Source organism: Panthera uncia (assembly GCF_023721935.1).
Source record: "Panthera uncia isolate 11264 chromosome C1 unlocalized genomic scaffold, Puncia_PCG_1.0 HiC_scaffold_4, whole genome shotgun sequence".
In the NCBI taxonomy this organism is placed as follows: domain Eukaryota; kingdom Metazoa; phylum Chordata; class Mammalia; order Carnivora; family Felidae; genus Panthera; species Panthera uncia.
The window spans coordinates 98,413,943-98,439,283 of NW_026057585.1; the positions used below are offsets into that span (position 1 = coordinate 98,413,943).

Here is a 25,341-nt window from a genome sequence, read left to right on the forward strand (position 1 = left end):
CCCCCCCCCCCCAGTCTCCTGCATGCAGGAGCCCTGGTCACAATTCCCAAGTTTGCTACTGATGCAGGAACAGTGCCCAACACACAGAGGGCTCCCGGTTGACTTGATTTCTGCACCAGGGGAAGGAATGGCCGAATGCACTGCATTTGTCCCACAGCAGATAAAACGGGGAATATATCTTGCAAACATGAAAGCCTGCGGGCCACGTGGGACTCGGCTCCGGATCTTGGCCCCTTGTCCTGGTTCGCTCCACGGAAGCTGCACCCGTGCTGAGCACGGGGTCTGGCCGCGGCCTCGGTCACGCATGGAGGGCCCACAGCAGCAGCTGTGACTCACTTTCCCTGCCCTGTAGACAAAGGCGTCCGGACTATCTACTGCCGTTAGAGCAGTAATGATTATACACACTTCGCATCATACACACTCGGTTCCTTACAAAGGAACCGAAACTCTCCGAGCCAGCGTGGCCTGGGTATTCGAGCGGGAGCTGACTCTCGGAGAGGTTTGCGGCAGGCTTCCTTTCAGGGACCGCTTCTGAGAAACCTCCTGTGACCCGATCTCTTGCCCTCGTGGGACCGGGAGTGGCGTGGGGCCGGTGGCTTTCCGTGTGCTTGTGACAGAAATAACCCTGCCGGCCTCGCATCACGAGCCTCCTGGTGGAGACTTGCGCAGTGAGGAAGAACCGCCGTCGGGAAGGCTGTGCCTGCCGTCGGGGAAGGCGGGGGCGGGGGGCACCCTCTTGCTGAGCTAAACCCCAGACGTTGAATTTAGAAAGAAGGGGAAAGAAGACGCACGTCGGGACTCCTGAAAGGGTTATTCTGTGTCGGGCTGGCTGTAAAAAAAAACAGGCTATTGGCTGTGACTTGGCGGCCAAAGTACAGCCAGAATGTTTCTGTCTCCATTCAGAGCACTTGTTAGTCTGGCGGAAAGGAAGTAAAGGGCAAGCCGCACTTTCAGGGCCAGGATGGAGCAGGTTCCGGCCAAGAAGGAAAGGGTAAGCGGGGCCCCCCGGGGAAGAAGCTTAGAACAGTCTGCTCAGCGTTGCTGGAGGGGTAGGGGGGTGGACCATTGGAGGGAACCTGCCCCTCAGAGTTCACTTGCACAGGGACTAGCGGCCAGCTTTAGAGACATTTCAGTTTAGAGATTGTTTGGGGATCGTTCTACTGGAACAGCCTTGAAAAGCCCCCGTCACCAAATGGAAGGGACGCAAAGAGTTAATTTGTCCCAACTGCCTTACCCTTAAAAGTTGGAGGTGAAGGGATTCTGAAACCAGCAGCAAAAGCCCTTGTACATGGTTTGTGGCTTTTTTTTTTTTTAACGTTTATTTATTTTTGAGACAGCGCGAGCAGGGGAGGGGCAGAGAGAGAGGGAAACACTGAATCCGAAGCAGGCTCCAGGCTCTGAGCTGTCAGCACAGAGCCCCACGCGAGGCTCGAACCCGTGAACTGCGAGATCGTGACCTGAGCTGGTCAGAGGCTTGACCGACTGAGCCACCCAGGCGGCCCTGATTTTGGATTTCTTTTGATTTGGGCTTCAGAAGGTTTTCACTGGGCTTTTCAGCAAGTCGCACGGCTGGGCCAGCGTGGGAAGAAGGTGGGCTCGGAAAAGACCGTGCAAGACCCGAATCGAATTCAAATCTGCAGTGGAGATTCCCTTGTTTCAGAGACAGATTTTTCTGGACCTCGTTCCACCCCCGCTCCCAGCCCAGCACCGCCCCACTCCCTCCTCGATTGACGAAAATGCATAACGACAGAAAGATAATAGGAATGTATTATGAATGCTTTGAAAGGATTTGTGTCTTATTCATCACAGCAGCATTTGCTTGTATTTATGGAGGCAGAGGCACATATTTGTGCAAGTTATTATTTAATCCATCCTGGACGGAAGACCGTGTCCACAGACAGGTCAGGAGCACGCCCTGAAGCTTGTAGGTTCCGAGCGTGTTTGGGAGATGGTTTCATTCCTGTTCCATCCTATTCTAGCTGTGGGAACTTGGGCAAGTTATTTCGCTGTTCCGTGCCTCAGTGTTCTCATCTGCGAAATGGGGATAATAACCATACCGCCTCATAGGGCTGCGGGAACAGTGAAATGGGGTAATGCATATAAATTACCCGGCCCATAGTGATTCCCCCATAAATGTTATTGCTTTCGATCATCCTTTCGAGCAGGGCACTAATGACATTTGACGCCGGATGATTCTGTGCTACGGGGGACGGGCCTGCGTAAGGCAGGATTTTCAGCAGCATCCCTGGTCTCCACTCGTTAGATGCCAGGAGTGCTCTTGTCCCGTGAGAGAGAGAGCTTTCGAGGTTACTGAGTGCCTTCGCACGGACCTTGGTGGACTCTCGCGGCAACTAAGAAAGTGTTAGACCTCTCAGGCGCGGTGCCCCTCTATTTTGTAGGAAAGGGGCTATGAGGGAACACGGCCGGAGGGGCTTGGGAGTCAGGAGAGACCCTGGTGTGATCTGTGCCCTCTCCGCAAAGAGAGGTGCACTGCCTGACGGTCCCCCCACGTGAGGCTGCAGAAAAACAGAAATGCCCCTGCATCGTGGGCCCTGAAAAGCAGCAATCCATCTTGAAAGGAAATGGTTAAAACGGTCACATGCAAAAGGTCGGGGCTGATTATAGCCACCTGCCCCCTGGGAGGAAGGAAGCCCCTCCAGTGTCAGGGGGGATGAAAGTGTCCCCTTCCCGGCTGCCTGAGGGCAGACCTGACCCTTTGGACAAAAGCCAGGACGCGTGCTGGGTTTCCTGAGAATCCTGATGGCTGCTTGCAAGAACCCGCAGATCTTTAAGTGAAGTCCAGGGGGGATTCAGGAGCCCGGGGAAGCCTGCAGAAAGCTGGCGCTGTGCGGGCTGGGGTGGGGGGGGGGGGGGGGGGGGTACAGCTTTCTGTACCCTCCCCCCCCCCATTGGCTGTGTGACCATGACCTCAGTGGCCTTTGGGTTCCTCATATGTAAAGAGAAAAAACCAGAATCTGACCAATGTGCATCAAGGACTTTCTGCGCAGAAAAAGTACTCTTGGCCTGGAGGGGGGAACAAATAGATAAGGAAGAAAAATATGCCAAGTGTTTTAGAAACGGAAAACGTGTCCTTTCTTTTTTTTTTAAGTTTATTTATTTATTTAATTTATTTTAATAGTTTAAAAATATTTTTAAAGTTATTTTTGATAGAGAGAGAGAGAGAAGATCCAAAGCAGGCTCCATGCAGACAGCAGAGAGCCTGATATGGGGCTCGAACTCACGAAAAGTGTGATCGTGACCTGAGCTGAAGTCGGAAGCTTAACTGACTGAGCCACCCAAGTGCCCGAAGTTTATTTATCTATTTTTGAGAGAGACAGAGCAAGCGCATGGGGGAGAGGGGCTGAGAGAGAGAGAGAGAGAGAGAGAGAGACAGAGGGAGAGAATCCCAAGCAAGCTCCATGCTGTAAGCACAGAGCCCAATGTTGGGCTCGAACCCACCATCCATGAGACCATGACCCGAGCTGATCTCAAGAGGCAGACACCTAACTGACTGAACTTCCCAGGCGCCCTGTAAACACATCCTTGTGGGCACGTGCCTCCATCAACAACGCATCTAGCATCATAGGAACTTCCCTCTGGTTCTATCATTGTTCATAATAATGATAGCAAACCTGTGGGTGGCACTTTCTACAAGCCAGGCGGGGCTCCAAGTGGTTTTCTTAGAACTCATTTTCTTAGAACTCCTTCATTCTTCACCTCAGTCCTATGCGGGAAGGAGTATCATTGTCCCCATTTTACAGGTGAAGGAGCTGAGACACAGAAGTTCAGTGACCGGCCCGAGGCCACACGGCCAGCCGCAGGAGCACAGGACCTGATGATCCCAGGCTCTCGGGCTGCCCCCACTGTGCTCTAAACCACCACAGCCACAGGACAAGGCACCTCTCCTCTGTCCCCTCACCACCGAAGCCCCACTTTCTGTTTGAACTTTGGGATCAGGAGTGTGAGAAAGTGGCTCAAAGAGTTAATAATTCATAGGAGCTAACTTTTCTGGAGATGCTTGCGTTCTAACAGAGATTACTGAACGGATCTTGGAAGGAAATCCCCAAGGGACCCCGTTTGGGCAGGGCTCCCTTTCTCAGTGGCCTTGAATGACACTGTGCCCTGGGAGGACCGGCCTCGAAGGTGGCTATTTTATTCTCAAAAAGGTACTCAGCGTTATGGAACAGGAAGCCAGCTCACTATGGGCGTGAGGAATGTGGGATTTCTCCAGAAAGCAGAGTTGAGTCATGGCTCCCCTTGGCCTCTGAGGAGACCCCCCCCCAACCCCCCGGCTCATGTCTGAAGGCCACCGGGCCATGCGTCATTTTTACAGGCTGCTGGGGGACCTGGAATCCTTTGCTCTCCCTCATGCCCTAATCTAACCCAGTGCTAAGTCTTTTTTTTTCCCCTCCCTCCTGGAAAGTAAAAAAGAAGAAGAAAGAAAGCTTAAACCCTGGCTTTCTTTTCCACGCCTTTAAATATAGTCCCTTTGCTGAGACTAGGGAGGGGGCGCTGTGTTTTTTTTTCTTTGTAGAGCTCACTACAGTTACACTTAGTATGGTAAAGTTACAGTTCATTTAAATTATTCAATTATTATGTACTTTTGTATTTTTATTTTTTCCTTTTTAGAAAAGTTTGTTTATTTTTGAGAGAGAGAGAGAATGAATGCCAGTGGGGGAGGGGTGGAGAAAGGGAGACAGAAAGAGCATCCCAATCAGGTTCTGCACCCACTCGTGCAAAGCCCCCTGTGGGGCTCAATCCCATGAACCATGAGACCATGACCTGTGCCGAAACTAAGTGTCGGACACGTGGGACGCCCGGGTGGCTCAGTCGGTTGAGCGTCCGACTTCGGCTCAGGTCATGATCTTGCAGTTCATGAGTTCAAGCCCCACGTCGGGCTCTGTGCTGACAGCTCGGAGCCTGGAGCCTGCTTCCGATTCTGTGGCTCCCTCTCTCTCTGTCCCTCCCCCACTCACACTCTCTCTCTCTCTCTCTCTTTCTCAAAAATAAAGAAAGATTAAAAATTATTTTTTAAAAAGAGTCGGACACTTAACCAAATGAGCCACTCGGGCACCCCAATTTATTTTATTTATTTAAAATTTTTTTTATTTTAACTTTTTTTTAATGTTTATCTTTGAGAGAGAAAGAGAGAGAGCGCGCATGCGTGTGTGCTAGTGGGGGAGGGGCAGAGAGAGAGGGAGACACAGAATCCGAAGCAGGCTCCGGGCTCTGAGCCATCAGCACAGAGCCTTATGTAGGGCTCGACCTCAGGAACCATGAGATCATGACCTGAGCCAAAGTCGGACGCTTTACCAACTGAGTCACCCAGGCGCCCCAATTTTTTTATTTTAGAGAGAGTGAGAGCAGAGGAGAGGGGCAGAGGGAGAGAGAATCTTAAGCAGACTGCACATCAGCACAGAGCCCGACGCGGGGCTCCATCCCACAACCGTGGGATCATGGCCTGAGCCTAAATCGAGAGTCGGGCACTCAACCCACTGAGCCACCCGGGGGCCCCTATTATGTATTTTTTTAAACGTCTGCCTTCCTCATTGGACCCTGGTGTTGGAGGGCAGCTGATCTGCTCACCAGACTGGCGTGGCACCTGGACTACGGTCAGCTGTCAACCACTTTGTTTAATGAACGAAGGCATTCGGACCGGCAAGGTCAGTGAGAACCTCCCCGAATGGCTTTGCTGTTTCCGCAGAGGGGAACCCCTTGACCCGTACGGGTCTGTAGAATGTGGCCGCGTCTTGAACTCGAGGAGGAAGATGGACCTTAGATGTTAAACTGTAGGCTCTGTGCTTAGAGATTCTATCTGCGACCCGCGTTCCTCCTGGTCACGTTCACTGGGACCCCACGGAGGCAGTCGGGCCGCGGACTGTCCACGGTGCCCGCCAGCATCCCCCATTCTGGGGCACCAGCCAGCCCCCCGGCAGCGCTTGGCCAAGGACTCCGGGCCGTAGGACCCATCGAGATGGGAAGTGGCCGAGAGTTGCACTTGGCAGAATGAGGGAAGCCTGTTGTGTTTCTAGTTCATCGTTTACCTGGAAGAGAATTAAAGAGGAAAACTGTTTATCAATTTTCTCCTTCCTTCTCTCCTCCTCCCTCCCTCCCTCCCTCCCTCCCTTTCTTTCTCTTCTTCCTCCCTCCCTCCCTCCCTCCCTTTCTTTCTCTTCTTCCTTCCTTCCTCCTTCCCTCCCTCCCTCCCTTTCTTTCTTTCTCTTCTTCCTTCCTTCCTCCCTTTCTTCTTCCCTCCCTCCCCTCCTTCCTCCCTCCCTCCCTTCCTCCCTCCCTGCCACAAAATCAAACAATAGAACAGTCATAGGGGAGTGGTCTTTGTTTTGTTCTCCACTGTATCCCCAGCACTTAGAACCCTGTCTGGATGCTCCACATGTTGAAGTGAGTGAGTGCCCAGAGCGCTCTGTCCTGCGTCTCCGGTGGGGGGGTTGCGCGTGGATGTGCCTACTTGCGCACCCCCTGCCTTTAGAAGTCATAGGACAGCGCGGCAGAAGCCCTGGAACCCGCTTTCTCTCCTGGGTGCCATCGCCCCCACTTTTGTCACCTGTGCCCCACGCCGGCTCCAGGGGATGGTGGGGACTAAGGGAGACTGGAAACCAGAGCCCATGGCTCTTACCTGGCTTACCAGAAACTTTCTGCTGAATTAACCGTCTTTTAAAATGTTTATTAGAGGGCGCGAGTGAGCAGGGGAGGGGGCAGAGAGAGAGGGAGAGAGAGAGAATCCCACACAGGCTCCGCGCTGGCAGACCTCAATCCCATAGTCCCTGAGACCCCGGCCTGAGCCAAAATCGAGTCAGGTGCTTAACGGACTGAGCCACCCAGGCGCTCCTGAATTAGCCATTCCTCAATCCATTTGGTGGGGGGAGGAGGAGGGTGAGGTTTCATTTATTGGGGGCTCCTGCTGTGCAGAGGGCTAACCAGCTCGGGCTCCCCAGAGCACCACAACAAGGCAGGAATGACCACCGGCTCTCTGCCTGCCCTGGTCCTCACTTACCCCTCTGCAGAGCTGGTACCCTCTTTGGATTAGGCGGGGAGGCCACCCAGAGGAAGACCTGAGGCCCTGCCCTGCCGGTGGCGGGGAGGGCACGTGTCCCCTGGACTGGGCCTCCGTGGGAATACGTGCGTGAAGGTGCTTCAGCAGCCGCCTCCGAGAGCCCCATCCAGGCCCCAGTCAGTGGATTCACCTCCACGGCTAACCGCTCTCGTAATTACACCTTGCGACGGCTCTGAGGGAGTGTTATGACCCTCCTTTGGAAGATGAGGAAACTGAAGACTGTAGCGATGAAGCTGGAAAGTGGCAGTGGACACGTGCGAGAAGAAACCTGTAGATTCCAAGAGAAAAGCTTTTTTCACTTCGATTTTTCTCTGGCTTTCCATGACTTTGCTAATGACCTTCCTCTGGTCGTCGAAAAGATTGCCTTCTGTGCGTATTCAGTTTCCTCGTGGGTGAAAGGGGAATGTTAGCACAGAATGCATGTGTGTGAGAGGCCCCAGAAATCTGTATTTAAATGTTTTCCCCGGGCGCCTGGGTGGCTCAGTCGGTTAAGCGTCAGCTGTCGATTTCAGCTCAGGTCACGGTCTCATCCTTTTGTGACCTCGAACCCCATGTAGGGCTCTGTGCTGACAGCGTAGAGCCTGCTTGGGATTCTCTCTCTCTCTCCCTCTGTCTCTCTCAAAATAAATAAATAAACTTAAAAAAATATAGATTTTCTCACCCTGTCTTTCATCTGTTACAGCAAAAGTCCAAAGGCTAAAGGAAGTTAATCAGAAGCCCTAAATAAACGATGAAAACTTTCCCATTCTGGGGCACCCGGGTGGCTCAGTCGGGTAAGCGTCCGAATTCGGCTCAGGTCATGATCTCTCGGTTCATGAGTTCAAGCCCCGTGTCGGACTCTGTGCTGACAGCCTGGAGCCTCTTTCAGATTCTAGGTCTCCCTCTCTCCGCCGCTCCCCCACTCATCCCTTTGTCTCTCTCTCTCTCTCTTTCAAAAGTAAATAAACATTAAAAAAAATTTTTTTCCCATCCTCTCCTCTCCAATTTTTAGGGGACTTTGTGTTTAAGGCAGTACTGAGTGCATTTGCTACAGTCAGCAAATACAGCCACACGTCAGGAATGTTAAGGAAACAATTCGGACATTACAGTGTTGGAGGAAATGACCCTTCCGGGTCTTTCTGACCTAGCGATTCTCATCCCCCCACCCCCTTCCGGCCAATCAGTGGGACATGTATAGTGCCTGGAGAACTCTGGGTTGTCGCAGGCAGGGGAGGGATGGCCCTCCAGTGCATATAGGACAGCCCCCCAGGGCAAAGAATTACCTGGCCCTAAGTGTTGGGGTTGAGGGAATCTTTTTTTTTTTTAAGGTTATTTATTTATTTTGAGAGAGAGAGAGAGAGAGAGAAAGCACTGGCAGGGGAGGGGCAGAGAGAGCGAGAGTCCCAAGCAGGCCCTGCACCGTCAGCGCAGAGCCCGACACGGGGCCCGAACTCACGTGAGCCTGAGCCGAAGTCAGACCCTTAACCAACTGAGCCTCCCAGGAACCCGGAGGGAAGCTTTTCTGCCAGGTTAGATAGTAGAGAGTAGGCACAGGGCGCCCTCGAAAGACTCAGGATCTTCAGATTCTCTCCCGTCCTTCTAGAAGACTTCAGGGTAAAGTAGGGGTTCTCATGAACCGCAGCTGCTTTCTGTGACCTAAGTCAGGGTCTCTCCTCCCGCAGAGGCTGACGCTTGTGCTTGGCCTGGCGACGCTGATTGCTGCCTTTGGGTCATCCTTCCAGTATGGGTACAACGTGGCCGTCATTAACTCCCCTGCCCAGGTAGGTCGTTGGGGTGCATGAGACACGCCCCCCACCCCCTGTAAACGGGAGGGGCTTTTGGAGCAGCCACCAAGGTGGTAGTGAGTGCACACTGGTGCACACAGTGGGTCTTCAGGTAACAGGGACGCACGGCCCAGGGCCTTGGGGATGAACCCGGCCCCGGCCTCGGCTTCTCATGGAGCGCCAGGCCTGGCTGGGTGCCCCGGGGTTGGCCTCGGGGGTGCGGCTGGGGGCTCTGGTCTTCTGCGGCCTCGTGCTCCCCAGACGAGTCTGGAGGGTCAGGGGTCATGCAAAGGACCGGAGGACTGGAGTTAACAACATCCTGGGCCGCGTGCACATCGGAGGCCCGGACAGCCCTCCCCGCGGGCGCCCCTGCTAATTGCTTGGTCCCTACTCCCTTTCTTCCCCCGACTGGTGTTGGCGTCTTGGGCCCCGGTCATCCAGCGGGCGGCCTGACCGCGTAGGCGCTTCCGTCTGCGAAGCCGGGTCCAGGCACACGGGCGCTCTGCTCTGCTTTTGTTCTGCAGTTCATGAAAATGTTTTACAACAAGACCTACTATGAGCGGAACAATGACTACATGGACGAGTTTGCCTTGACGTTGCTGTGGTCTGTTTCCGTGTCCATGTTTCCCTTCGGAGGCTTCGTCGGGTCCCTCATGGTCGGCCCCCTGGTGAATAACTTTGGCAGGTAAGGAAAGGTGCGTTTCCAACTCCTGTAGCTCCCAGACCCCATCGGTTTAAAACGCAGGCCTCAAGCTGAAATCGTCTGTTTGTAAAACTAGGTACTAACCGCTGTGATGATTGCTGATGTCTCACATGGTCTTAAGGAGACCAGATGTTGACCTGGGGACGCAGCAGGGTCTCGGGGCGACAAGTGGGAGCGATGGGTGTCAGAATCCCGGGGCAGACCCAGAAAGACCAGAAAGTGCTTGGGAGGTCAGAACTCCCTCTCTCTGTTCTCTTGCCCTACGGGTCTTTTCCTTACCAGAAACCAAAACCAAGTTCTGCCCTCCTCGTTTGTTTTTTGTTTTTGCCTTTATTTTATTTTTTTAAAGATTTTTTTAAAGTTTATTTACTTTGAAAGAGAGGGTGTACGTGAGTGGGAGCGGAGGAGGGGCAGAGAGAGAGAGAGGGAGAAAGAGAATCCCAAGCAGGCTCCGTGCTGTCAACATGGACGCGGGGCTCGAACTCACAGATCGTGAGATCGTGACCTGAGCCAAAACCAAGGGTCAGGCGCTTACCGACTGAGCCACCCAGGCATCCCCTCCCTTTTTTATTTGCCTTTAAAAGAGTCAAACACCAGATAATATGGCCAAGGTGTCAATCCTGATGTAGATCATAAGTGTTCTTAAGCCCTGCCTCCCAAACTAACACAAACTCACTACTCTGTTCTTTCACCTTGGGATCAAGTAATAGGCTAAATTGGGTCCAAATTAAATGCCTGTAAAACCCTGAAATGGCTGAGATTAACGTCAGGCACTCGACTGTGAAATCCTGTAGACCCAGGACACCTCTCACCGTGAGTGTTCTGGATGTCAAGGGCTGAGCTTGTATCTTTGCCCCCAGTTCCAGAAACATTAGAGATTCTCGTTCCATAGTTGATTCCAAAAAAGGTCCTTAAGACATCACACCCCCTTGTGTAAATTCCATGGGCATGAGAGAGAGGCCTTGTTATGAACACTATTAAAGAACTCCTCCCCACCAGCCCTTTCCCTGAGCACACAGACGCCGGCCAGGTAAGATCTCTTCTCACCACAGATCTTGCTAGGTTGAGAATCAAGGCCAGAACCCAGTGCCTTCTCCAGTATTTTTCAAAAAGAGTCTGAAACTAGCAACATACAACCTCTGGTTTGGGAATCTAAGATCCTAAGGCCTTCCTGGAAGGTTGGTGTTGAACTCAACAGTTCTCCCTAGGGGCCTCGGGGACCAGGACATCAAATGAGGTCACAGATCTGCAGGACAAGTCTCCTCTGAGTGAAGGACTTACCGTTTTGGTCCACGGAGGCAACGGACAGTCACTTGTCCAGCTTTCTGCTTTGGAATGTGATAAGTTTTTGGGACGCCTGGGGGGCTCAGTCAGTTGAGCATCTGACTTGGGCTCAGGTCATGACCTCTTGGTTCGTGAGTTCGAGCCCCGCATCGGGCTCTGGGCTGACAGCTCGGAGCCTGGAGCCTGCTTTGGATTCTGTGTCTCCCTCTCTTTCTGCCCCTCCCCTGCTCACACTCTACGTCTCTAAAAAATAAACATTAAAAAAAAAAAAAAAGAATGTGATGAATGTGGTTTTCTGAAGAACCTGTTCCTGAAATAACCATAGCAACTAACAGTTGACTGATGGGTTGACTTTAGGGTTATTAATTCCCCTAATCCCTACAAAAGCCCCATCATCTCCTTTTTCAAAATGAGAAAACAAGGCACAGAGAGATGCTGTAACTTACCCAAGATTATACAGCTGGGAGGAAATTTCACCCCCCTGCATGTCCCGAGTAACTGTTATTTCAGGCAAGTATCTTAATCTGTTGCTTTATTTTTAATCATATCCATAGTATCTTTTTCACACGTTCGAGTGGTCAGATTTAACTCTCGGTTACGGTTCTTGACTTTTGCGCCTGAAGACGGCCTTCCCTACCTGGAGTCCCACGGATAGCCTTCTATAGTTCTAAAAATAGTGTTACAATTCTGTGTTTCGCAGGGAGATCTGGCGTTTTATCTGGTGTGGCGTTTTAACATTGAAAGATTCGCATATATGCTGTTGAATTCGATCTGCTACTATTTCATTTAGGACTTCTCCCTCTATGTGGTCTAAGTGGGGTTGGCCTATGCGATCCTTCTAATGTCATTCCCTGATCTGGGCCGCAGGATTACACTAGAATCATGCGAGCGTATGGTTTCCGGAACCCGTCAGCGTATCGTAGCAGGCGGCCCTCTTCCTCTGCTCCCCACCGCTGACGTGCTCTGCACTGTGGTCATTGCCGTTGGCTCCCACAGAGAATGTTCCCGCCGCAGGCTGTGCACTTGACCTCCATCGGTCTCCATCACAGCGTCAAACAGCAGCAAAGGCCACTGCTGTAGCCGGGCAGACCCTTGGCGAACATCTGCAAAGACAACAGCTGAACCCTTAACCCAAACTAACTGAGATTTTGTCCTCGGCAGGAAAGGGACCTTGCTCTTCAACAACATCTTTTCCATAGTGCCTGCCGTCTTAATGGGGTGCAGCAAGGTCGCCGGGTCTTTCGAGATGATCATTTTGTCCAGACTTTTGGTGGGAATATGTGCAGGTAAACGGTGCTACGTGCGACGCCTCTGTCATTCAGGATAATCGAGGAGGAGGGGGAGGCGGGGGCAGACTCCGGGGTCTGGATCGTTCTGGAACCGCTGAAGCACATAGACACGAGCTGTTCCTCTGTCCCGACGCTTCTCAGATGCAGTCAAGGGACCGAGCTTCGCTGTGATGCTTCCTGCAAAGAGAGCTGTTCTGTGAAAGACAGAAATCCAGAGTCCTGTTCGCAAGGGCACTTCCTTTCCTTTCCTTTCCTTTCCTTTCCTTTCCTTTCCTATCTCCGTGTTTTCCCAGCTATAGGTGGGGCCAGTGAGTGGGTGGTGCCCCTGATTAGTGAGCAGCTTTTCCTTTTCTTTTTCTCTTTTTAAGTTTATTTATTTATTTGGGGGAGGGGGAGGGGCTCCTGCCCGAAGCGGGGCTCGAACTCACAAACCGTGAGATCATGACCTGAGCCGAAACCACCAGTCAGATGCTTGATGGACGGAGCCACCCAGGTGCCCCAGCATTTTCTTTTTCTAGGCAGAGTGTAGACCGTGTCGTGTGCAGTAGGGGCAAGGGCGGTCTTCGGAAACTTGTTTCGGTGACTTATCCGTATACGTGGGTGAGAACCAGGTTGCAACGTTAAACGTGTCTCCCCATTTTTACCGTGGGTCGTGGTCAAAAACGCATGAGAAACAATCTAATGTAGGAATCCCTCCGCCCAAGAGGAGTTAATGATAGCAACCTGTCACCTTCTAGAGGGAACGTGAAGTTTGCAGAAGGATTTTTAGGGGTTCTTTTCACCTATTCCTCCAGGGTCCACCTGCTGAAGAGGGTAACGCTCACTCGCCTGAGGTCTCTGGTCTCGTAACCCCCGGAGCTGCTTTGCAAACCCTCCAGGGCTATGGCCCCCCGGGCCACACTCTGGTGGTCGTAGAAAACTCCCCCGTGATTCCTTCCGACCGAAAAGATGTGGTTAAAGCCACGCCTGTGGCCTTCCCCCCACGTGGCATTCTTTTGTAGACTGTGTTTCCCAGGGCTGGAGGGGGCAAGTGGGACACCCGCCCTCGGGGGCCGTGCACCTTCAGGGCGGGCGCCCCCAAAGGGCTGCATCCTGGGCGCCTCGTCAAGCAACCCTGCACCCGGCCCTGGCATTGGCAACCAACTCTCGTTTTCTGCCTCCAAACACGGGGATGGGGTGAGCGGATGATTTGGCCTGATGTCCGCAAACCCTCAGCTGGCCCTCCTGGGCGGTGGGGGAGAGGGCGAGGAGCCCGGTGTCGGGGGAAATGGCAAGGAATTGCGAGGCTGGGGGACAAAAGAGGAAATCAGCCTCCCTGAAGAGAGAAGAGGTCATGTCCCGGAGGGAATGATGGGCCCCATGGCAAGCGTCGCCCTACTGCTTTCCCTGAGAGTGCCTGGATGGGTCTCTGCCGCCTTGGTCTGGCCCTGCTCCCACCTCCCGCCTCCCCCTGCAGCGGGGCTCTGCTAATAAAGAATAGACGATTCCGGGGCGCCTGGCTGGCTCAGTTCAGCGTCCAACTCTTGACTTCGGCTCACGATCGTGGTCATGATCTCACGGTTCGTGAGTTTGAGCCTTAGCGTCAGGGTCTGCACTGTCAGCAGAGGCTGCCTGGGATTCCCTCTCTCTCACGTTCTCAAAATAAATACATTTTAAAAAAGGAAAGAAAGAAAAAACAAACGATTCCTGGAAGTCACCGGCAGTGGACAGGTGCAGGCAGGCACTTTTCTCTTGACCGTCCAGCACCCCAGAGTTGGTTCCCACAGGGAGATATTAGGCTCCAATAGTTAACAAATCACCAAAACCCCAACCTTTACTCTTAAGCATTACTTCTAAGTCCGTGGTTCTCAAACTTTTTGGCCTCAGGATCTTCTTTTCTTTTCTTTTTTTTCTTTTCTTTTCTTTTCTTTTCTTTCTTTTTCTTTCTTTCTTTCTTTCTTTCTTTCTTTCTTTCTTTCTTCTTTCCTTTCCCTCCCCCTCCCTCTCTTTCTCTTAGGTGTTTTTATTATAGCACAGGGACAGGACCCATGGGCAGAAAGAGTTGCTGCCTCAGGACCTTTTTACACTCTTAAAATTATTGAGGGCCCCGAAGAGCTTTTGCTCGTGTGGGTTGTATTGGCCAATATCTACCATTTACAAATTGCAGCCAAGAAATGTTTTCATTTAATTCATCTAAACGGCAACAATAAGCCCATCACATGTCTCTGTGAAAATAGGCGTATATTCTGAAACAAAGAGTTTCAGCGAGAAGGGTGGCATTGCTTCACGGGTTTGCAAAGCTCTTTAATGTCCCGCCTCATAGAAGACGGCTGGCTTCTCAGACCTGCTTCTGTGTTCTGCTGGCCGTGACCTCACACGGCGGGGAGCCTCTGGAACACTCCACCATGTGGGCACTATACAGGGCAGTATCTCAGGATTGTTGGAAGATGGTTTTGACCTCAGAGGCCCCCTGAAAAGGTGTCGGGAGTTTCCTAGGTCCTCAGATCCCCCTTGGAGAAGCGACGGAGTCATAATCCATTCGCAGTGAATTCTTGCGCACGGTTCCTGAGAAATTCAGGACGGTGTGTGAGTCGGCAGCTGCTGCTCAGACACCCTAAAAAATAAGGGAGGAGCTGGTCCCCCAAAGGGAGTGTGGCGAGAAGGGGGGCGCAGGAACAGACGTGAGCAGGACTTGAGACAGAGTTCACTGGCTTTTAGTCAACTTGTGTGGCCAGAAGACCAACTGCTTTCATGGAAGGAATTTCAAATGTAAAAGCTGCTTTCTCTGACTCTGTCAGAACATAGAGGCTGGTGTTGCCCGGTGGAGTTTGTCTGTTTATTTATTTATGAGAGAGGGCCTGAGGGATCAGCGAGGGGTAGAGAGAGAGAGGGAAAAAGAGAGAATCCCACGCAGGCTCCGAGCTGTCAGCACAGAGCCCCCTGTGGGGCTCGAACCCACGAGCCGTGAGACCGTGACCTGAGCCGAAGTCAGATGTTTAACCGACTGAGCCACGCAGGCGCCCCACCAGTGGAGCCACTCTTAAGACAGGTTAGAGATTGCTTCCCACCGGCAGGAAGGGGACCCCGTCTCTCACAAACCTTCTGAGGTTTGCCTTTTCAATTTTGTCCCTGGTCAAGTGAAAAAGAACTTGCCGCTGAGAAGCGTCCCCCGCCCCCTGACCCTTGAGTGGTGACCATGGAGCCTGCCCCTCAAGGGCCCCTGCTTCTTCCCAGCCCTGTGGGCACTAGGCCTTCGGGGTCTCCCCCCACCCCTCCCACCAGACTTCTAAGGGCTGATATTGCTGTGACAACTGGAAAGAATTGGTGAACAGCGAACCTCTTTTAAAACACTAAGCAGATATCTTTGGGCAGAATCACAAAGCTTCAATGCTTGGCTCTCAGAAGTTTCCCTCCTAACTGGATGTCATCAAATACCCTCCTGTTACCAGCAGCTCTTAACCTCCAAGCGCCCCACACTGTTCCCGTGGCCTCCCTGTGGCCGGAGCCTTCTCAGACCCCCGTCCCTCTGAGCCCCAGCGTGAGTCGGTACAATCCCAGCAATGACCCACCTGACCTTTGTCCAAGATTCTCAGTCTCTCGGGCTTTTGGGAGAATTAAATGGGACAATATATGTGAAAGTGCTTTGGAGCCTATAAAATTAGGTTCTGCCTTTAAGAGGGTCAGATTCCGGAAAGATGAGAAAACTTAAAAGTTTAAGTATTGGGGGTTTAGAAATAGCATAGGTATTGCAGAAATCCCGGGTTGTAGTTTTTCCATGACGTGTCAGTGTGTAATGCTTACTGATAGCTAGAACGTGTGCTTCAACGTCTGTGGGCATCTCTGTGCATCAGTTTATTATGTAACATACCTTCTCAGAAGGTGAAGCTGCTGGGCAGGGGTCCTTGGCCTTGTGTTAACAGATTCCCCTAAGGAGCCAGAGAGGAGAGGGTGCCAGACCACACCCGGGCTTTTCCTCCCTGGGACTAAGCCAGTTAGGAGGAAAGATCGGGGGGCCCAGCTGGCTCAGTCTGGTAAACGTCTGACTCTTGATTTCAGCTCAGCTCATGATTTCATGGGTTGTGGCTTCAAGCCCTGCATTGGGCTCTGTGCTGACAGCTCAGAGCCTGGAGCCTGCTTCAGATTCTGTGCCTCCTTCTCTCTCTCTCTCTCTGTCCCTCCCCTGCTCATACTCAGAAACAAACATTTAAAAAAAAAATGAATGTGTTTGAAGACAGAGCCTGTCCCGGTCAGACTAATGTTTCCTGACGGTGTTTTCACTTCAATCCTGCCAGGTCTGTCTTCCAATGTTGTCCCTATGTACCTGGGAGAGCTGGCCCCTAAAAACCTGAGGGGGGGCCTCGGGGTGGTGCCTCAGCTCTTCATCACCATCGGCATCCTCGTGGCTCAGATCTTCGGCCTTCGGAGCCTCCTCGCGAGCGAAGAAGGTAAGCTCAAGATGCCTCTGGACCACATCCCTCTTTCTGCCTGGACGTTTCTGTGGGCTGCTCTTTCCTCTCCAGTCGTGTCCAGGCAAGTGTCCTTGGCTCACTGCCCTGGCCCCATGGTGTTGGTGTGGTATTTGCACAGAACAGGCCCCGAAAAAGGTGGCGGGGCCCATGTGGCTAATATTTTCCAGTCCCTCCTAGGACACAGAGGAGGGGGCTTTAGCGTGAGCAGGAAGTGTCTTTGTCTGACTTTCTCTTGGCTTGCGTGGTGGCCAAGCGAGGGGCCCGAGGCATGGTAATGACCACCGCCAGTGTGCTTGAGGCCTCACCCGAGCCTCCCAGCATGCTGCTGCCTGGTTGGGAGGGTGGGGGGGGTCCTGTGCCGGTCCTACTCTGTAGACCAGGAAAGAGGGAGCCCCCTAGGGGTAAAATGGTGAGTCTCAGGCCCGGTACCCCTTTTAGACCCTGACTCTGGAGCCTCCCCACTTTCCTCGGGAGCCCAGGCCCAGCACACCATAAGTGCATGGTGACTGGTAACTGTCACTGCTTCTGCATGACCTCCCCCTTCTGGTCTCGCAATCCCCATTAATGGTAACACCAGCCAAAACATACAAAGTGCTTACGGTGGGCCAGGCACCAAGTCTTTTGATGAAGTCCATTTAATCCTCCAAATAGTCCTGTAAGGCAGGTGTTATCATTATACCCGTTTTCCAGATGCAGAACCTGAGGCATAGAGAGGTTGGACACCAGGTCCAAGGTCTCATTAGGACACAAATCCAGGTGGCTTGGGCCGGGCTCCACATGAAACGACCACTGTCTTCCTTCCAATCACCCTCGTAAGGAGCGGGGACCAGGGCAGGGGCTAAGTTCCTGTCTCCCAGTGATGTCACCTATACACCCGCAGGACCCAGGGCAGCCTCAGAGCCCCGGTGTCGGTGAAGTGCTCTCTGGTGTGCCCAGCGAGGGGGGCCTCAGAGTGGGCCCGACGGAGGGAGTAGGACCAGCCTTCCAGACGTGGGCAGACGGGGCACACCTGTGGAATCTCCCTGCCACGTTCAGGAACCGCAAATGTGTGGATTTCATTTGTCCCTCCATCCTTTATGGAGACCATTTTGTCGTCGGTGTCCTTCCTCTGGACACAGTGTGGAGGGCGGGGCTTGGCCTTATTCTCCAGCTCAACTCCTGGCACGTGCATGCTGCTAGATGCTCAGAGAACAAGGAAGGAAGGAAGCCCACAAGAGAACGTTGGCACAGGAGGCAGGCGGTCATGGAGCAGAGGTTGAGAACGGGTGTCCCGGTCTTCTCGGAAAGCAGATGGAAACAGGGTCCGGGATTAGCCGGGCCCTGGATTTGGAGTCAAGGGAGGGGAGGAGATCAGGAAAAAGAGGATCCAGCCGGCAGAGCGGTGGGCAGGGCAGAAGTTGAACTCATCGCATGGCGTGTGTTCTTAGGAGGAAGCGTCAGAGGCCGAAACAAGACCTGGAAAAGATGATGTCTACACAGGAGGCTCTTCTTTGTTTATTCCTCTCCCACATCAGGAGTGAGACCCCCTGGGGGTGACGGGGCCATCGCCTTAGGTCGGAGTCCACGCCTGTATTACACTGGGTTAAGAGTCCGCAGGGGAAGGGGGAGGCCTGCTGCGGCCCTCAGCCCTGGCCTTCCCACCCCCACAGGGGGCCACCGTGCTGACGGTTACCATCATCGCATCCTTGCACTGCCCCCGCCCCCCATGGTTTTTTTTTTTTTTTTTTTTACCACCTTTTGCAAAGATAGAGTTAATTTTCTGCTCCTGGACTTCATCCAGTTGGACCCCATTGCGTAGATCGTTGCACCGGACACTGAGTTTCGGGGATGGGCTCCCGCCGTGGTTTGTACAGACTTCTACCGTATGGCTACGCCGTGGCTTCTGTGGCCCCTCTGTGCTGTGGACGTGGCATTGCTTGCGGCTTCCGTGTCTGTGACCAGTGCCGCTCCGACCCTGCCGGACCAGGCGTCCTGGTGGCCCCGCATATTCAGAGCACTGTGTCAGAGCACGGGACGGTGTGGGGTGTCGTCAGCTCTGTGTCGAGTCAGGGGACAGGGCGGCCGGCCGGGCTCCGGGGCGGGAGGGGCTGGGGAGGGACGAAGGCAGCTCTCACCTGGGCGCTGGCCTCCTTGCAGGCTGGCCGATCCTCCTCGGGGTGACCGGGGTCCCCGCGGCTCTCCAGCTCCTACTATTACCCTTTTTCCCCGAGAGCCCCCGGTACCTGCTGATTCAGAAGAAGGACGAGGTAGCTGCCCAAACCGGTAAGGCTCTACCGTGCAGGGGGCGGAGGCCGCGGCGTCTCTGCTCCGGGAAGTTGGGGTCCCCTGAGCCCGCCCCCTGCTCCCCTCCCTTAGCGCTGAAGAGGCTGCGTGGCTGGGACGACGTGGGCCCCGAGATGGAGGAGATCCGGCAGGAGGACGGGGCCGAGAGGGCCGTGGGCTTCGTCTCCGTGCTGAAGCTGTTCCGCACGAGGTCCCTGCGGTGGCAGGTCATCTCCATCATCGTCCTCATGGGCGGCCAGCAGCTGTCGGGTGTGAACGCGGTACGGGGGCCGGGGGGGGGGGCTGGGCGGGGCGCTGTCGTCATCACAGGGGGCCCCGAGCACCCCGCCAGCCTCTGGGGTGCCTTCCAGATCTACTACTACGCGGACCAGATCTACCTGAGCGCGGGGGTGAAGGAGAATGACGTCCAGTACGCGACAGTGGGCACCGGGGCCGTCAACGTGCTGATGACCGTCTGTGCCGTGAGTCCCCAACAGCCACCAAGGACGAGGGCATCTTGAGTGTGTGTGTGTTCGGTGGGGGGGTGGGTCCTAGCTGAGGAAAGAGCCAGATCGGAGGTGGTGACGTGCCTCTTGGTCTCCTCATCTCCGGGCCACTTGTCAGATGACAGCCTGTCTCTCGGAGGGGGCGGGGGGGGGGCAGCCTGTGCCAGCCCCCGAGATGGAGACCCCCTGCCCTCCACTCTGGAAGCTTCCGCCGTGTGAGGTGGCTCTTCCCCAATCTGTCCCATGTGTGGTTACTACCTGTGCCCTGGACTGGGCAGGGCGGTGGCCTGCTGGGGGGCAGACACACGGGCAGGCGGGCACACAGCTGCCCCTTCGGAAGGGGGGTTTGGGAGACGGGCGGAGGACTTCCTGCGCAGGCGGCTCTAGCAGGGGTGCGGCCTCCTGTCTAGCGGGGCTGCTGAGCCTCCCTGCTTGCCCTCCGCCCCCTCCCCTGCAGGTGTTCGTGGTGGAGCTCTTGGGGCGAAGGTTCCTGCTCCTTCTGGGTTTCTCCGTCTGCTTCACGGCCTGTTGCGTGCTGACGGCGGCCCTGGCCTTGCAGGTGAGGAAGGGGGGGGTGTGGTGGTGGCTGGAGAGCCCTGTCCGTCCGCTGAGCCCTCACTCGCATGGTAAGGAAAGTGACCAACATGATCTTTTCGCAACTACGATGAATCAGACGCCTGGGGACCATCTGTCCCCTGGGTCCCCCTGGGAGCCTCCACGTCTAAGTAGCCCGCTGCCCACTTCCGGCCGATTTCCCAGATGCATCCGGGTGGGACGGCCTGCTGGGGAGCCAGGTGCCCTCCTTGCCCAGCCCGGCCACAGCCCCTGGGGACCAAGATGCCCCACCCAGGTCGTCTCTGCCCTGCCAGGTGTGATCCAATGTCCTCTCCCCACAGGACACAATATCCTGGATGCCTTACGTCAGCATCGCCTGCATCATCGCCTACGTCGTGGGACACGCCCTTGGGCCGAGTATGTTCCCTAGAGCTGGCTCTCCCTGGTTTTGTCTCCTCCTTTCCTGAACCAGAAACTTCTGGCTTGGGTCCCCTGGAGAGGCTCCTTGGAGGCCTCATGCAGCCCCAGAATGGCCTCTCCCCCTGCCTTCCTGTCGCGCAGGGGTTTGCTCAGAGGGTTATTAGAGTGACGGCGCTAAAGCGGCCTTCGCCGTGTGGGTTGAAACAGCCTACCCCGTGCGATTGGTGTAGAGAGCCTTGCGGTGGTCCCGGGCCCCTTTTAGGGACATCACAGGATGTGATGTTGGCCTTCTCGCGCTGCTTCTCCGCCAGCCCAGGAGTCCCGGAGACACCCCGCTCCTCGGGCCGGATGCCTCGGGCGCCCCGCGCACGGCAGGGCCTCCGGGACCCTTGGCGGGCTTGCCTGCTTCCAGAGGAGACAGCTCCTCCTCCTTCCCCCTCTGCCCCCCAAGGCCCCGTCCCCGCGGTGCTCATCACGGAGACCTTCCTGCAGTCCTCCCGGCCGGCCGCCTTCATGGTGGGGGGCAGCGTGCACTGGCTCTCCAACTTCACGGTGGGCTTGATCTTCCCGTTCGTCCAAGTGAGTGCCAGCCGCCCCGCCTCCCCCCCTGCCCCCTGAAAAAAATCCTCACGCGGTTAAGGGAGAAGCTTCTGGAGAAGGTGAGCCCCACTTGCCCTTCCCACAGGTGGGCCTCGGAGCCTACAGTTTCGTCATTTTCGGCGTGATCTGTCTTCTCACAACCATCTACACCTTCCTGGTGGTCCCCGAGACCAAGGCCAAGACCTTCATAGAGATCAATCAGATTTTCACCAAGATGAATAAGGTGTCAGAGGTGCGCCAGGAAAAAGAGGAACTGGAGGAATTTCCACCCTCTACTCGGGGGCAGTAACTCGAGGGAAGGAGCCTGCTGAGCGGGTCTGCGCCGGCTTCCCTCCCGGGCTTTTGTCCCGGCCAATAGCCGTGAACGTGCGGGACTAGGCGCTGTCCCGGGTGGAAGGCACCGGGGCTGTGCCGTCTGTCTCCAGATGACCGCCGTCAACCCCGAGTCACGGGGAGCAGGCGCCCCTCGCCGCGCTGGGCTAGCCGTCAGGTCCTGATAACGCCGGTTCTCACGACAAAAATCATTAGTGTGGTGGCGGGATGGAAAGAATCACATCTGGCCAGAGAAACACCTCTTCTGAAATCCATGGGTCTTCTGGGGACCGGAGGCCTGCGTTCAGGGGAATTCTTCCTCTTGCCCGATCCGTCTCCAGAAACACCAGTTCTGGAAAGTGTGATGTCTGAGAAGCTGCGAAGCAGGTCCCTATGGAGACTTCAATGGAGTCGGAGCTTGTTAATTCCGGATTATATTGCTGAAGGGCAGTGAATGGCATTGCCTCTGAATGCTCAATAAAACACGTATGATCCCTTTTACCAAGACATGCTTCTTTCCTGTGAGCAGGTGGAAGAAGGCAGCGGGAGGGGTGTGTGTGCGGGGGTGAGGGGGTCCCTGCTCCTTTGAGCAGTTCGATCTTGCTGGAGCATCAGCCCCTTGAGAGCATGAGTTTGGCCACTTTTGCTTATCCCGGAATCCCGCTGCCTGGACCCGGCCTGGCGTACAGGAGGCCCTCAGACAGTATTTGCTGGAAGGGGAGAAGCAGGAACTGAGATGGTGAGGCCACCTGTAGGATGTGAGATCTGCTCCCTGCTCCGGGGAGTTAGGGAGGCAGACCCAGGGCCGCTGGGGGTGCTTGGGACGGGAGCAGCTTTTGTGGGGGTGGAATGGGGATCCCTCAGGTGATGAGCTAAATAAATCACTTAGAGGAGAAGTAAACAGTTCGCTGCTGTGGTTGGACCACGCTGTGTCCCTGTGTGGGAAGGGGGTGCGGGAAACAGTCACGGAATTTCTCGGCACCGAGGCAGTGCAGCCGGATGTGTGAATCAAGGAACGTCTAGCCTGGGGGAGGCTGGACCTCACGTCCTTGGTCCTGCCGCTTAGTAATGGTGCAATGTGGGTACTTACTCAGCTTTTCTGTTCCTCAGCTTCCTCTTCCATTAAATGGAGCTAAGAACAAGTGTCTCACGTGGCTATGGGATTGAAATAACAGGCGTGTGGTGCTTCGATCAGCGGCTGGCCTGCATTATCTCCGCGGTTATTTTTAAGTGCTTGGGAATGAGCGTCGGTCTTGAGGACAAAAAAACTCACAGGTAAAATGCAGCGAGAGACCACTCTTCGTATACAACTGCGATTAAACAATTCAGTAAATGGATGGCAGATGGTGGGAGGTTACAGATAAGCCAAGATAAGGAGTCTAGGATGATCCACATGATCATAAATGAGCGTTGGAGATACTGGTATGAGGTCACGTTCAGTTTGCTATAAACACGGATGGCTACAAATAGGAACACTTACAGACACGTGTATTTACACGGGTTACAAAATACAGGAGCAGGGGCACCTGGGCGGCTCAGTCGGTTAAGCGCCCAACTTCGGCTCAGGTCATGATCTCGCAGTCTGTGAGTTCGAGCTCCGCGTCGGGCTCTGTGCTGACAGCTAACATCTTCTGTCCTGAAGATAACACAGGCGTGGGGTGATCACCGAGTCTGAGGGAGTTGTGTGGCAGTAATAAGGACCCGGTGAGCCTTCGGTAGGGGGGCCAGTTGGTAAGAAACAAGGGGGTCCCTGCAGAGCCAGCAGCAGTCAGGCCAAGATGCCAGGGAGAGTTCAGAGGGAGAGCTGTTGGCTTTAGGGACCCTTGGCCCCCACAGTAAGGCACCTGGCCCCCTGCCGGCTTCCTGATGGGGCAGGAGTGAAGGGTGTGGGGAGGTTTGGGGAGAAGACATGTTGAGATGGAGGTGTTTTATTGAAAACCTAGAAGTGTCTAGAAGGATGTCAGCCATATGGCTCTGGAACTCAGAAGAGAGAGACCACATTCACATCGCTTTCATTACAGTATATCGACATAATTGTCTTTTATTCTTAATTTCTTACTGTGCCTAATTAACAAATTAAACTTTATCATAGGTATGTATGCATGGGAGAAAACAGTGTATCCAGGGTTCAGAGCTGTCTGCGATGTCCCTTGGGGTCTTGGAGTGGATCCCCTGTGGATAACAGGGTGACTGTATTTCTTGCTGTCTCCCTTCACAATTTCTGGTTGAGTGTGTGTTTTATCACATGACGTGTACGTATACATAACTTATAAAAAATAAATATGCATACACTGGAGGTTTGTGTTCAAAACTTAGTGACTGATGGGGGCGCCTGGGTGGCTCAGTTGGCTAAGCATCGGACTCCTGATTGATCTCACAGTTCGTGAGTTCGAGCCCCAGGTCGAGCTCTGCGCTGACAGTGCGGAGCCTGCTTGGGATTCTGGGACAGAGGGCTTGTGGGACAGAGTCTGAAATCCCACTCTGGAATGGGAGTGGGGCGGGGTTTTGCCATCTGAAAGTCTGTCCCCTTAAGGGCTGGCTCCTCGGTCCCCAGAGGAAGAGTGAGGAGATAAGGACCTGTGATCGCCACACCCTCATGTGCGCGGGGTTCGTTGTGGAATCATGGGAGACTCGGGTCTGTCACCCGCATCGGGCACAGCACAGCAACGCACACACGGCCTCTTCTGTCTGCAAGGAATTTAGAGTCAGCCAGGAGGATGGAACCCACATTGCCCGTGGTAAAAAAGGACAGAAGGGGAAACTGCTGTGTCTGGTTCTGAGTCTGCTGTGAGCCTTGTCTTAATCAGCTGAGCAGCCCCAGTGGCCCTTGCTGGCACTTAATAAATGTTGAAGAATGAATGTGGGCCAGAATCGTCTTCGGGGAAAAAGTAAACCATGGGCCGAGCCTTCAGGAACGGGTGAGGCTCGTATAGGAATAGAGGATAAGGCGCTTGGAAGGGTAGCAGGGAAGACAGCGGTGTGCACATCGTGAATCGAAGACATTCACTCAGCAAGTATTTGTTGAGCACCTACTGTGTGTCAGGCATTGGGTATAACGGATCTAATGGTCAAAAATATAAGTAAACAAATACTTAAAGTTATCGCAGGGAGTATTCAAGGTAAAGTTTGAGAGCGCGGCAGGTAAGGGGTGAGGGGTCCCCGAGGAGACGTCCCCAGGAGGTGACATTTGTCCCGTGGTCTGGAGGAAGGATGTTTCAAGCGCAAGGAACGGCATGGAAGGAGGCTGGTTTTGCCATCGACTTGACTTGACTTTGCCGCCGACCGAGTTGACTTGTGATTGGGGTCGACTCAGAGAAAGGGAAGGCACACGGAGTTTAACCCTTGTGATTAGACCGTGAGCACTGGGGCCAACCGGAAGAAGCATGCCCAAAGTACAATGTTCAACCAGCTGATAAAGCAGCAGTATCTGGCGGACTAGCACTTAAGAGTCCGTAGGGACTCACCGAAAGGTAACTGTGCTCAGCAGAATAACGCCCCCGCAAATGTGTCCCTGTCCTAATCCCCAGGAACTGTGAATGTGGTATTTTTAACTGGCAAAGGGAATTAAAACAGCAGATGGAATTAAGGCCGCTAATCAGCCAACCCTGAGATCGGAGATTTTCTGAACGGTCCAAGAGGGATCCGTGTGATCACAGGGAAGAGGCAGAACCATGAAGACAGCAGCTTGAGACTCAGTCCAACGTCGTTGGCTTTGAAGATGGTGGAAGTGGCCATGAGCGGGGAGTTCAGGTGGCTTCTAGAAGCTGGAAAGGCAAAGAAACGGATATCCCCCTGGAGCCTCCAGAAGGGAACGCGGTCCTGCTGGCACCTTGACGTTAGCCCAGGGAGACCCACCTCAGACTTCTGACCTTCCAGAACTGGAAGGTAATAAATCTGTGTTATTTTAAGCCGCTAGGTTTGTGGTGATTGGTTAGAGCAGCCGCAGGAAGCTGATGGGGACGGGCTGGGAGAATTCTGAGAAGCAGAACAGAAGAAGTTAGTAGAAACCTGAATGTGTGTATTTCATTGCTCCCTGGGTGGCCCAGCTGTGCCCCCAACGGGAAAAGGCAGGTAAGTGCAACCCAAGGGAGAAACCAGAGTGTGATTCAAGGTCACTGAGGACAGAC

At 54.1% G+C, this 25,341-nt stretch overlaps 1 protein-coding gene across 1 annotated transcript; it reads left to right on the forward strand.

The window, feature by feature from the left end:
* Positions 1-961: 961 nt before the first annotated feature.
* Positions 962-21,692, forward strand: LOC125913742 (solute carrier family 2, facilitated glucose transporter member 5-like). The gene is made up of 12 exons (XM_049618926.1): positions 962-991; positions 8,734-8,832; positions 9,360-9,520; positions 11,984-12,108; positions 16,383-16,535; positions 18,696-18,821; positions 18,915-19,102; positions 19,193-19,303; positions 19,785-19,886; positions 20,224-20,299; positions 20,754-20,881; positions 20,988-21,692. The coding sequence occupies exons 1-12, from the start codon at positions 962-964 to the stop codon at positions 21,189-21,191; spliced, it is 1,503 nt and encodes a 500-aa protein (XP_049474883.1). The 3' UTR covers positions 21,192-21,692.
* The last annotated feature ends 3,649 nt before the right edge of the window (positions 21,693-25,341 follow it).

What these genes read in the sequence shown, in the direction of transcription:
- LOC125913742 (XM_049618926.1), top strand. Translation starts at nt 962, where the DNA reads ATGGAGCAGGTTCCGGCCAAGAAGGAAAGG. An exon ending in TTTGGTGGGAATATGTGCAG is followed by an intron (nt 12,109 to 16,382) that starts GTAAACGGTGCT and finishes CAATCCTGCCAG; the next exon opens with GTCTGTCTTCCAATGTTGTC. An exon ending in GGGACACGCCCTTGGGCCGA is followed by an intron (nt 20,300 to 20,753) that starts GTATGTTCCCTA and finishes CTGCCCCCCAAG; the next exon opens with GCCCCGTCCCCGCGGTGCTC.